The 13,124-nt window shown below is 46.1% G+C and overlaps 1 protein-coding gene across 7 annotated transcripts in view; it reads left to right on the top strand.

Annotated features, from left to right (window-relative positions):
- The first annotated feature begins 262 nt into the window (after positions 1 to 262).
- The window catches only part of Kif13a (kinesin family member 13A), a 188,371-nt gene continuing 175,509 nt past the window's right edge, over positions 263 to 13,124 (top strand). For 6 of the 7 annotated variants that reach the window (XM_040755927.1, XM_040755924.1, XM_040755926.1 and 3 more), the window contains exons 1-2: positions 263 to 416; positions 689 to 779. In XM_040755927.1, the coding sequence (XP_040611861.1) occupies positions 362 to 416; positions 689 to 779 (146 nt within the window). In that variant the 5' untranslated portion in view covers positions 263 to 361. The remainder of the gene's footprint in view (positions 417 to 688; positions 780 to 13,124) is intronic. The other variant, XM_040755928.1, reaches the window with a different exon arrangement.

The following is a 13,124-nucleotide window of genomic DNA, read 5'->3' as shown; positions in this document are numbered from 1 at the left end:
GCAGCGGCCTTATATCCCGGGCGCGGCCCCCCGGAGCGGAAGATGGCGACGCTGCCCGGCTCACAGCGGCCGCGAGGGGCCGCGGTGTTGCGCGCACGGCCCGGCCCGAGCGGCTAGAGCGGCGCCTGGGCCCGCGGCCTCCTCCCGCCGCCGCGCCCCGCCCCGCGCCCGCCCCTCCCCGGGCCCGACCGTGCCCCGCGTCGCGCTCCCCCGGGATGGCCCGCGCGCCTCGGCGCTGCGTCTCGGAGCTCTCGGCGGAGCGGCGGCGGCCGCGCTCGGGGGGCGCGCGGCTGCGGCTGCGGCGGCGGCGGCGGCGCGGCGCTTGAAGGGGCCGCGTCGGGCGGATCAGGGCGCCGCCAACATGTCGGATACGAAGGTAAAAGTTGCCGTCCGGGTCCGGCCCATGAACCGAAGAGGTGAGCCGCTTTCCCCAGCTCCTTTTGCATTTCTGCACCGACCGAGGTTTGGGGGGCGGGGGGGGAGGGTAACTTTGCAAACTGCTGGGCGGCGGGGGTCGGGGACACCTTGGTGGCCCGGCGTGGCTCCGGGTGGAGGCGGCGCCCAGGCTCCGGCCGCGGCCACTATATGCCCGGGGCGCCGTCTCCTTGCTTGCCGGGACTGAGCCACGCGCGCCGGCAGCGGCCGTAGATGCTCCACTTTGCAACGTCCCCTACCCCTGTGCTTTCAGAGCTGGAACTGAACACCAAGTGCGTGGTGGAGATGGAAGGGAACCAGACGGTCCTGCACCCTCCTCCTTCCAATACCAAGCAGGGAGAAAGGTAAATCCCACCCCGCCGGCTCCTGCCAAGTTTGAGCCAGGAAAAGCCGAGTGCGCTTTCCCATTGTTAGCAAGGGTGGCTTCAAGTTTGTCCCACGCTAATATGAGAAGCGGTTGCGAGTGCAGGACCCTCTCCTCTCTGTGTTCCCCCTCTTCTTGTCCCCTCGCATCCAGAGCGGTGTCCCCCAGGCAAGGAACCCTGGTCAGAGTCAACACTCCTGGCTTGAGGCTCCCAGAACATGAAGGGATCGGATGGAGCCCTCGAGATGTGAGGCTCAGGCCATATTTTACAGATAAGGAAAACCGGTGTCTGAAGCGTGCAAATGACCAACCCAAGACCTTATTGATGGAGTCCAGCGCCCGCGATTCTTAGGCTGGCTCATTTGCCCCCTTTAGCAGAACTGCTTGGGGATATTGTATGTGAAATGGGGGCCAGGAGCCGATAAAGCAAATACCCCGGTACAAGGTTAGGTCTTTTAAAGTAATTTTAGGTTGTTGGAGGTGGTGAGTTGAGATGATGTCTGATAATAATGCGGGGATTTTGATTTTCAAGGAAACAAATAGAGCCCTGATCTGGAGCTGGTTATACACAGGGATGGGGGATGTCTAAAAAGGGGCTGCATTTTCTAGATGGCAAGGAATTTGCATTTGAAAAGTCGTAACTGTGGGATCCTTATTAATTCTGCTGTGTTCTGTGCAATGGTATGGGAAAATGCCCTAAAATAATGCGAATATCTGGCATTTTTCTGGTAAACCCCTGAGAAGAAATCGGTTAGAATTCATTCACTATGGCATTGTAGGCGCTAGTAAAAATAGAAAAGAAAGCCGAGATTCAAATCCAACTTGGAAATGAATTTGTCTCTGAAAATCACCTGTTGATTGATGCGCTACATAATGAGTGAAGTTCCCCGAAGACAGACTGTGAAGTCGGGGTTGTTACTTTATTGCTAACCGAGGCAGCTGCTTTCGTCTATAATCGAGCTGCTTTGCAGCCCAGCCTGGCTAAATTTGGGGTAAGATTGTTATGAGGGAGAAGATTGGAGATTCTTTGCTTTTAGTGTTCAGCCTAACATGTTTCATTCTCTTTGCAAACATTCTGCTTTTCCCAGCAGATTCTTATAGTGACATTTAATGGCTAAGTTATTTTGAAGATGTGTCAAATACTTTTACAGTAATGGATGTATCTTTGGACAGTATTTTTAGACACGTTAAAATGTTTTACAGTATATTTAGACATATTGGATAGCAGTGTAGATGGTATATTTTATGGTGGGCATAAGTAAATTTGTTGAGTAAACTATTCACACATTTAATAGATGCCTCTCATATCGTATCACTGTTTTTTTCAAAACTGGATCTTGTTATATTATTTCAGAAGACTATTTCTTTGACTCTGGGGCAGTCTGGGAAACAGGTGGACTATATTAGCTCCTGTGAGGAAGCTAGAGCTCCAGTTTTGCTTCATGGCTTGGTACCCACTTATCACTCCTCTCTGTTCTTTAAATATTTTTAATCATGTATGTGTTTGTGCGTATATGTGTGTGAATGAGTGAATGTGCTCATTCATTCATTCGTCCACTCACCCATTCATTCTAAGGCGCTGGCGATGGAGCCCAGATGCATGTTGGGAATGTGCTCCCAACCACTGTCATCAGCTTGTCTTGCCACTCTTAACCCCTAAAGGATGCTACTGTTATGTACTGTTGAATTTAACGAAGCCTCATCATTTGTGTGTAGGAAAAGGTTTAGTTTTGAGGGATTTGAAGAGAGTTGATAACTCTGGATAGTTGTTGGTACATACTAAAATATCACTTGGTCATTCTTAGGGCCGTTGTATTAGATATTTAAAGTGAAGACTTGTGGAATGTGATCTGGGCATCTGTCCATCAGCATGCTGACTCGTATAGGCCTTATCTGGAGCTGTAGGAATTGCACTGAAGTGTGGGGTGCTCTGTTGTTGTGGGAGGGCAGATCCGACTTTCCGTGTGGCGGGTGGTCGTCTCTGGGTCTGCCCAGGTACTTACTGAGATGACGGAATGACTGTCTTTACTAGAATGAAGACACCAAGTGCATTCTGATGTCCACTCTGCAGCTGGTTTCATATTTCTTTCAGGAACTTCCTCTTAAAGCAACAGTGCATTTAAAAATAGAAACAATTCCTCCCTTGAGCTGTGGCGTGGCAGTCACATCTGTGCTTTATGGTATATTTGCAATTCATTTCCGTCGATCGCATCTGATCTGTCCATACCCAACCCTCACCCCACTAGAGCTCAGGCCACGGCGAGAGGGAGAGGGTAGAGAACTGAGAATGTAATTAAATATTCTGGCTTGAAATGTAAGAAGTCCTTCAATAAATATTGGCAGCTTGTTGTCAGGCTGACAAGTAGTGTTTTTCTGAAGTTGCAAAAGATTACTCATGCATTCATAGAAGCTCCGAATTACTGGGTCAGTTTTCAGTTTTACCAGTCAGAATAACAAGGGAGAATAAATACATTGACTTCTAGGAAAGCAAACAGGCTTCACTTTCATGCCTTTCTATTATGGGATTGCATTAGCAGAGACCAAAAGATCAGAGGACTTGTCAGGCAAAGGATGTTTGTTTTGATGTTGCAGTTCCAGCATTATTACCCTGCATAGGTCCAGGTTCATAGCTGGCTTTTCAAACCATTCATCTAGCTACAGTGCCAAGACGCAGGTGGATTCTTGTAATGCCATAGCTTTACTGTTAGGGTCACACGTACAAAGTTCCTGCTAGGACACCCACAGCTAAACACAGAACTGAACTCCTGGAACCCAGTGACAGAGAGGGAGGACTGATGAGCAAAATGGTCAAGACTGGGTTGGTGAAACCCAGAGAAACAGCTGACCTGAACAAGGGGGAGATCTTGGATCCCAGACTGATGGCTGGGAGGCCAGCATGGGGCTGATCAAGACCCCCTGAATGTGGTGTCAGTGAGGGGGCCTAGGCAATCTAGGGGGCTTTGGGTAGTAGATCAGTATTTATCCCTGGCATACAAATGTGCTTTGGGTGCCCATCCCACAATGAGGGATGCTCTCTTAATCTGGACACTTGGGGGAGGGCCTGGGCCCTCCCGGGAATGAAATGACAGACTCTATAGATCCCACATGGAGGGCCTTACCCTCCCTGGGGAATGGAGTGGGGATTGGGTGGAGGGCTGGGAGGGGCTGGAAGGGGGGTGCGGGTATGGAGGCGGGGAGAGGGAGCTGGGACTGACATGGGAAGCAAGCTTGTTTCTAATTTAAATATATAATAAAAAAGTGTTTCAACCCCCCCAAAAAACAATAAACAAACTTCCTGCTATACCACGCTTGACCCAGTGGAAGCAAAGACAACTTCAGATCAGTACTTATGCCAGGACACTCACCGTAGAGAGTTGTGGGAAGAAAGAAGAAGTGTTTTAAATGCACTGCAGTAATTGCAGAATTGTGTGCTTTGCCTTCGTGGACACCGTATTATTTGTCAACTCCCCATTCTGTCTTACTGGAGGCTGTGCCCTCCCTGAAGGCAGGTACCTTGCACTGGTCGTCCTTGTGCCCAAGTGCCCACACAGCACCTGACACGTCACAGCTGCCATATGACAAGGGCTATAGTTGCCACCCAGGGTAGGCAGCCTGCTGAGGTAGCTGGCATCGGGCTGCTCTTATGTAGGTTTGCTTTGCAAGATGAGACCGAAGTCCTTTAGGAAGGAAAGTGAAAGCATTGCTGTCGCAGATGGCTTCTGGGCAATCTTCTGTGCAGGAACGTGGGGGCCAGGAGTGTGATGCACGGTCAATTTGCCTTGGGTGGGGATTGAGTGAGAATCCCCAGGTTGTCCTTTGGGTGAAATATCCACACAGAATCTCATCCTCAGCTCTGCTGTCATCATCCCTACCCTCCCATCCTCTTGCCCTATTTATCTTATTTTCTTCATTTCGGTTGGTATGAGACAAGGACTCGTGTAGCTCATACTAGCCTTGGATGTATTAAGTAGTGGAGGCTGTCCTTGAACTCTGGGTCCTCTTTGTTTTCCAAGTGCTAAATTACATGCCTTTGCCACCATGTCTGGCTCTTTTCTCTTATTTATGACTCATTTTTCTGAAAGTGTAGGAATATATCTGTACATACACACAGAAACATGTATCTTACCTCTATTTAAATAAATATTTTGATATCTTTTAATATTGGTGTAGGAAGACTTATTGGTTTTTACATCTACCCTGGATAATGATAGTAGTTTTTAAAGATACAGGTCTTTAGGATATGGATCTGATTCTTATGACTATCAGCAAAATAATATAATAAAGCATATCCCTTAGGATGTTATAATTTTATATCAGTAAATTGGAAGTAGAGAATCATAGTTAAGGTCCTATCTATTTCTATCTGAGAGGGAAAAGGGCATTCTGACTGGGACTTTAATCCCAGCTCTTGGAAAGCAGAGGCAGGGAGATCTTTGTGAGCTTGATGTTAGTCTGGTTTATATAGTGAATTCTAGGCCAGCAAGGGCTAATGGTGAGATTCTGTCCAAAAAAATAAATAAATAAAAATAAATAAATAAATAAAAAGACAAACTGGGTACAATCTAGGCTCTTTCTTAGTAAGGGAGCATCGAAGTTGTTCATTTCCTACCCATTCTTCCCATATTGCAAGGTGCACAGTGGACCACAGCAAATGTGTGAACGCTACTTAGCCAACTACATACAGTGTATGTTCCAAATCCAGTCCACACATCATATGATGGATGTTTCCAGAATGGTTCCTCTGTTCAAGAAATTTTAAGTATTACTGACAGTCATACAAGGTTAGCAAGACAGATCCCTAAGAGTCAGTAGCATTCCACATCATGAAGTCATTTCGAGAACCTGAATTCTGGTCTATTTTGTGTTGTTACTCCTTTCTCTCTGGCTTTATTACAGAGTTGGCATGAGCGCAAGGTAAATTTAGGTGTTGCCAATACAGGAGGGCTCATTCTTCTTGCATGATAATGGAGTTTGAAGAAGAATGGCAGTGAAATATTTTATTAGCTGACAACCTGTCTAATTTGTTTTAAAATAAAGGTTCATTGAAACCTCACTTTTAAAAAGTAGACTAAAAGCAATTATCATTTGGCATAAAGAGCTTTAAAAATTGTTTGCGGGGGGGGGGGAGGGGGGACTAGGAGTGGCGGTTATTAACTGTGATTCCAGCACCTCAGAGGCCAAAGTAGAGGATCACCTTGAGTTTGAGGCAGTTGTGGATTTCGGAGTGAGTTAGTTCCCTGTCACCCTGATCTGAGGTGAGACTGCCTCAGAAACAGCCAGAATAGTGGTGGCGGTATGGCCCAGTGACAGAGCACTTGCTTAGCATTTGTGAAGACACAAATTGGTTCAATCCCTAATACTGCCTCCCTCCCAAATTTTACTGTGGTGAAGCCCACACTTCAGACTAAAGTTTATAATATGAACCTGTATGTGGGAACATTCTGTAAGGGCTCGTGTAAGGACATTCTTAACAGCATGCAGTGACCATCTTGGATTCCGTTCTAACCCATCTAACTGTGGTCTCGACTTTCTGAGCTTTTTTTCACAACTCACTAGTAAATTACGAACGTGTAATTTGAAGAAACAAAATAAAACACAGTTTTAGTTAAGATCGTGGACTCTGATCTCTGTCTGTCTGCCTGCCTGCCTGCCTGCCTGCCTGCCTGCCTGCCTGCCTGCCTGCCTGCCTGCCTGCCTGCCTGCCTGCCTGCCTGTCTGTCTGTCTGTCTGAGATGGCCTTGCTGTGTAGCCCGGGCTGGCTTGGCACTCATCCTCCTCCTGCATCCAGAGTGCTGAGACCATTGCGCCAACTACCTTCTGAGAGATTTCTTCTGCTTGTCTTCCAAAACTTACGTACTTTCTTTTTTTTTTTTCCTGCCATTCCATATTTAATTTCCAAGATCACCTTTTTTGGTCTATTTTCTAAAATAGCGTCTTGTTTGCTTGTGGTGTTTCTCTGTCTGAGGATGCCGATGATCATTTTCTTTGCCCCCTCCCCGCCTCCACAGTGGGTCATTTTGTTTGTTTTGGTCCCTTACGTCAAAGACATCTTAGGTGTGCAGCCTTACCTCATCTAGACTCTGGGGTCTGTGGGACAAGGTGGTAGCCTTTGTCTTTGTCTTCAGTGTTCGGCTTCTTCCTTCCCAGCACACAGACAGCCTTTGGTAAATTCTCTCTGTTGGTGTGATTTTTTACTATCAAAGCTGTGCTCAGCCGCCTTTCTGCTTAAGTAGGTGCATAGGTGAGCATGGCAGCTGCTATATGTAGCTTCCAGTCACTCCCATCCGTGAGCACCATGAGTTGTGCTTGGGACAAAATGCTAGGCAAGAAAATCCCCTTTTCTTCATGTTTCTTTTGTATTGCTATTGCAAAAAAAATTCATTAAGACATTGTTTTGTCCTTGTTAACTTAAGAGATATGTGCCTCTTGGGCTGTAAGGAAAAAAACCAACAAGTTAACAAGATAATCAGAGTGACACCAAGTTGGCTAGTGTACTGTTGCACCAGTCAGCTGTTTTTGGCAAAATGGGGAGCTAAATTGGAAACTTGGATTGTTTTCAACTGCCAGTAAAAATTTCACATGCCAGGTACTCACATATTGAAGAAACTTTATGGTAATTGGTTAACTCTAATAGTAGGCATCCCAGAGACATCAGGGCTTCCCAGATGTATGCAACCAAAGCTGCCTTCCCCAGATCCTTCCTGGGAGTGGTAGCAGAGATGGTCTTTATGTGTTTAGAATTTAAAGCTGCTTCCAGAACATTCTCTGCAAAGGAAACAGACTAGCTGAGAAATTGGGGACACACACACACACACACACACACACACACACACAAAAACTCAGATCACTTTGTATCTCAACAGTGTGAGAAATGAGATAGAATGACAGCAGAGCAGTCAGTGAGGAAGTGGTCCTAAAGTTTCTGTGCAAACATCTTCAAACAAGCAAGAGTTGACTTAGCTGGGAGTGGAGGCACACGCCTATAAGCCCAGACCTTAGAGGTGGAGGCAGGAGGATTAGAGGTTTAAAGTCATCCTTCCCTATACAGCCTGGGTTACACAAGAACCTTCCTAAAAAATAAATTTGAAAATAATTTTAAATAAGCAAACAAATGGGTTGACCTGTGAGATTCATCAGTGGTCTTTTAAAAGAAGACCACAGTATAAAATCTTTCACTGGAAATTTACACGGAAAAATAAGAAAAGATTCCTCTTTGGAAATTAGCTTAAATGTCATCACCACCCAAGATCTTTGCACACACAGTCAGGTTTTCATATCTTTCTCCAAAATTGCACTTGAAAAAAAGTAGTTAAGACTTGGATTTGTCCATTTAGGGTTCAGAAGGGAAAGTGGGGTGGTCAGTGTAGACTCTCAGGGAAAGTGGGGTGGTCGGTGTAGACACTGAGGACTGGTATTTCTCTTTGGAGTCTCTGAGAGTCCTTTTGTCCTTCTTGGAGGCTGTCATCTCTCCCTAATCCTTCTGTCCTCATTGGCCCAGCACCCTCAATTCTAAGTTTTAAATAGAAGCCCCACCTAAACAGTCAAAAAACGTTAACAGCTAACTCTTCAGATTCACAGAACTCAGGGCAGGATTGCTAACCCTGAAATAAGCCTCACTTCTTCAGACCAACTTAAGTCTCCCAAACACTGGCCTCTGAATGGTCAACATCTCCAATCCAGGCCAAAGATCCTGAGAGTTCACTGGTCCAAGCACTGTGTTAACCACTTTTGTGTAGTTGCTATGAACAAAATACCTGGCAGGAACAACGGAAGAGAGAAAGTGTTTATATTGTGTAACAGTTTCGGAAGGTTTCAGTCCATGCGGCAGGGAAGGCATGGCAGAGATCCCAAAAGCAGGAATGTATGCCAGAGTGCAGCAGGCACCAGGGCCTGGCCTCTGACTTTCAGAGGTCCACCCCATAGCCACCCACTTCCACTGGCCAGGCACTGCTTCCTAAATCTCCATGAGTAAACTACAACTTGTAGCCTTCCTGCCCTGCTTCTCCTTTCTCTGGCCACAAGAGCTCTTTTTCGCCCTTCAGTCCCCCAAGATGGAGCTCTCACTCTGAACTCTTTTTTTCTCAACAATAACCCTTCTATTAATAACCCTGATTCCTTCTTATCTACTCCCATGTCTCAAGTATTGGCCTTTGAGTGGCTAACTTACTCGGGTCACATCAGAGTAGGAGAATCTGAGTTAACAGTCCAGCCCCCTTCTTGATTGTATCCAGGGATGACGCCATGTTACCATGGTTGTTCAGTCATTGATAAAGTGGAATTATTTTCCAGACCATCCTTACCATGGCTTTTCATATTAAAGCATACTCATGTGTTTCTACAGAATTGATTCAGTCAAAGTCACAATCCTAACAAACCAGTTATTCTACCGTTATCATTGCTTCTATAATATGAATATTTTCAGTTACAATTTGTCATAAGCTTTTCTTTCATTTGTACTTTGCCATGCTTCATGGCTTTCATAGTTTTAATTTTAATAATTAGTTTGTTGCATTTTACTCTTTTTAGCCATTTCCATATTTTTAGAGCTTATCATTGTTTCTCTTAGTGATTGTATAAATAATAGTAACTTCTTTACTTAACTGAAAGTCATGGGGGCTGGAGAGGTGGCTCAGGGCTGAAGAACACTTACTGCTCTTGCAGAGGACCTGGGTTTGGTTTCCAGCAGCAACATGGCAGCTCATAACTGCCTGTAGCACCAGTTCCAGAGGAGCTGATGCCTTTTTCTGGCCTCCTTAGCCCCCTGTACTCATGTGAAACACACACACACACACACACACACACACACACACACACACACACACACACACACTTTCTCCAAGCTTGTTAACACAAATATCCGTCTCAGACATGACGCATCACACATTATTCTCTTTTGTTATAATAAAGCTGAAAGTTGATGATCGTTAGAGCCACAGATGAGAGAATGCATGGAAAAACCAGAAAGCCAGCTTCTGCTGCATCTGCTTCTTGTCTAACCCCAAAACTTGAATGTTCATCACGTAACCAAAATGTTCTGAATCAATCCACTTAAAGATCCATATTTTTGACCAGTTCCCAGGTGACCCTGATGCTCGCTGCCTGCTCTGAACCTTTCTTTAAGGAACTCCAGTTAAGGGAAAAAAATAACCAATCCCCCCCATAAAATCTCTTAAAGCACTGCTTAATGGAATTTCCTGGATAATAGAAATGTTATATATCCCCACTGTCCACTAGACTTTCGTGATGATTAAGCCCCTGAGATGTGGTTGGTGTAACTGAGGAACTGAACTTTTAAACTTGGTTTAATTTCTGTGAGTTTTAGCAGCTGTGTGTGGCATGTGGGTACTGAACTTGGCAGTGTAGATTAAGAGAATTTTTTAAAATATAATTTTTACTTTATGTGTATGGGAGTTTTGCCTGCACATACATATGTGTGGTGTGCACCATGAGCTTGCAGTATGAAAGAATGCCAGAAGAGGCCTTCAGATCCCTTGGAAGTGGAGTTAGAGACACTTGTGAGTCACCATGTGGATGCTGGGAATCAAACCCAGGTTGTCTAGAAGAGCAGCCAGTGCCTTTAACAGCCAAGCCATTTCTCTAACTCCAAGACAATAGTTCTTAACAGTGGGTGCACATTATACCCTGGGATGCTTACAAATGGATGTCTGTCCTACCTTCTGAGATTCTAGCTACATTGAGTATCTTAGTTACGGTTACTATGGCTGTGATGAAACACCATGACCAAAAGCAACTTGGTGAGGAAAGGGTTTATTTTGCTTACTCTCTGTCATCAGAGGCAGTCAGGGCAGAAACATGGAGGCAGGAGCTGATGCAGAGGCCATGGAGGGATGCTGCTTACTGACTTGCTCTTCATGGCTTGCTCAGCCTGATTGCTTATACAACCTGGGACCACCAGCCCAGGAGGTAGCCCACCCACAAGGAGCTGAGCCCTCCCACATCAATCAGTCAATAATTAAGAAAGTGCCCTACGGACTTGTGCCTGGTCTGATCTTAATGGAAGATTTTCTCAATTGACTCCTCCTCTCAGATGACTCCAGCTTGTGTCAAGTTGGTATAAAACTAGCCAGAACAATGAGCAATAATTTACCTTGGACACTTGTAAAAAGGCTTTCCAGGTATCCTAGTGACTACTGTTTAACAAACCTCTTTCTATCAGGCTGAACCAGCTATGATGTTGTGTCCATAGATTCTGTAGGTCAGGAATTGGAAAGGGCAGAGTAGATGTCATCCTTGTCTGTGCTACTATGTCTGGGGAGTGACCATCCAAGCTCAACTAGTTGACTGTCCAAGAGAGTTAATTGAGCCAACAACTATCTTTAATCAAAAAACGCCCAATTAAATCACACTTCCCTTACCCCACTAGCTTTACACTTGTTTCTCATGAGTAGTCACTGTTGTAAACTATTAGTCTGGTTTAACAAGCCAAGTTTTAAGCCCAGTTTTACAACCGAAGGGCTCTCCAGCCACAAACCTTCAGTGTCCATTTTACTTGAGTGAAATCTCCTGGGTGCTGTGAACCTGCTGGATGCTGACTTGTGGGGGGACAGAGAATTCTGACTGCTGCCTAGTACTGCTGCTGATAGGGCCTGTATCTCTGATGGACCACTTTGGATCTGCATCTCTGAGCTAGCCACTGAAGGACCACTGTTGCCTCGAAGTTCCTTTATTGGTACAGTTGAAGTCTAGACTAGATCATCTGTAAGGTCATTTTTGTTGTTGTTGTTGTTGTTTTCCAAGTTCTAACATCCGGATTTTTCCATGTGCAATTCAGAGCCAAGTCAGACAAAGTAGGCAGCAGACACAGCGCCTGGAGCGGGCTGCCTTTTAATTTACATCTCCATCTTGCTGGAGGGTCAGGGGTCCTGAGGAGGCCCTTGGTGGGAGGCTCAGATGATCTGTGGTAGCTGAGGCTTGAAGGTGTCAAGTGAAATGAAACAGCCCCTGGCTCCAGACACGGAGGTTCTTATCAGCTGGCTGGCTGGGGGCCTGGGGTACTTGCAGACACTCTGTTCCTTTCTTGGCCAGAAAGGTGGCTTTCCCGTGTGCCTATAGGGACATCATAAAAACTGTTTGATTCGAACCTTCTAATTAGATAGATGCCTTCTTGTACATGTGTGGTGTGTATGCAAGCTTCTACTCCCTTTTTGTTTGTTTGTTTTGGACAGGGTCTCCTGTAGCCAGAGCTAGCCTTGTGTTCTCTATGTAGTCAAGGCTGTCTTGATCTTCAGAGCTTCTACTTCCTTAGAACTGGAATGAGAGGCTTTTGTCCTCTCTCTTCTGGAAGCAGGATGGAGGTTTTGATTCCCTGGTGACCTTTATGGGTCTGGTCTGTAGGTGTGAGGAGCTTTTCTGCTCCAGGGAGGCGTTCTGTGAGGGAGGAAGCAAGTTCTGGGCCTTTCTGGTTTTCTCCCTCCCTCCCTCCCTCCCTCCCTCCCTCCCTTCCTTCCTTCCTTCCTTCCTTCCTTCCTTCCTTCCTTCCTTCCTTCCTTCCTTCCTTTTGGAAGTGGAAGGAAGCTTCCATGGAAAGAGAAGCTTTACCCTTTTCAGCTGGCTTTTGGTGCAGGCTCTGGGACACACTCCCTAGACGCACACCCTTAACCAGTGACCACAGACACTCCCATCCCTCAAGCTGGGAGACTCAGAGGAGAAGCAGGGCGGGTGAGTGCTGGTGAAATATGCAGGGCTTCTCTTTTGAATACTTTTTCGAATAGATTTATCCTGAGCTAGCTCTGGGTGCAGCCACAGAGCTTGGTGTAGTTTGTTGAAAAAGGTAAACAAGCCCTTAAGAACACTGCGTTCTACTCTGGAGTTTAGTGAGACAGTTCACAACTGATGCTCTTCCCACCTTCCCACCTTAGTAGCTCAGCACCAAGGAGAATGTTTAAAGATCTGCGGTCGAGGGCCGTGGAGTCAGCTCAGCAGTTAAGAGCCCTTGCTAATTGTCCGGAGCACCCACGTGGGGTGGCTCACAATCGCCTATAGCTCCAGTTCCAAGAGATCGAGGCTGTCTTCTGGCCCTCTTGGGAAACTGCATACACGTGACATATGCTCACACATAGACACATGTACATAAATAAAAACTAAAAATAGGAGGGACTGAAGCTTCATCGGCAGTGAAGAAAACCCGGCCCCGATCTTCCAGATGATCCAAGTTTGGTTTTGTAAGAACTACTTCAGGCAGCTCACAACCACCTGGAACTCTAGCTCCAGTGGAGTCTGGATACCTCTGACTTCCTCGGGGACCTACACACATGTTCATACCCCACACAGGCGTGCACATGTACATAATTAAAAATAATACAAG

Source organism: Mesocricetus auratus, unplaced genomic scaffold (genome assembly GCF_017639785.1).
Source record: "Mesocricetus auratus isolate SY011 unplaced genomic scaffold, BCM_Maur_2.0 Super-Scaffold_100013, whole genome shotgun sequence".
NCBI lineage: Eukaryota > Metazoa > Chordata > Mammalia > Rodentia > Cricetidae > Mesocricetus > Mesocricetus auratus.
Note: the sequence above shows the minus strand (reverse complement) of the source record. Positions and strands in the feature narration are given on the sequence as shown.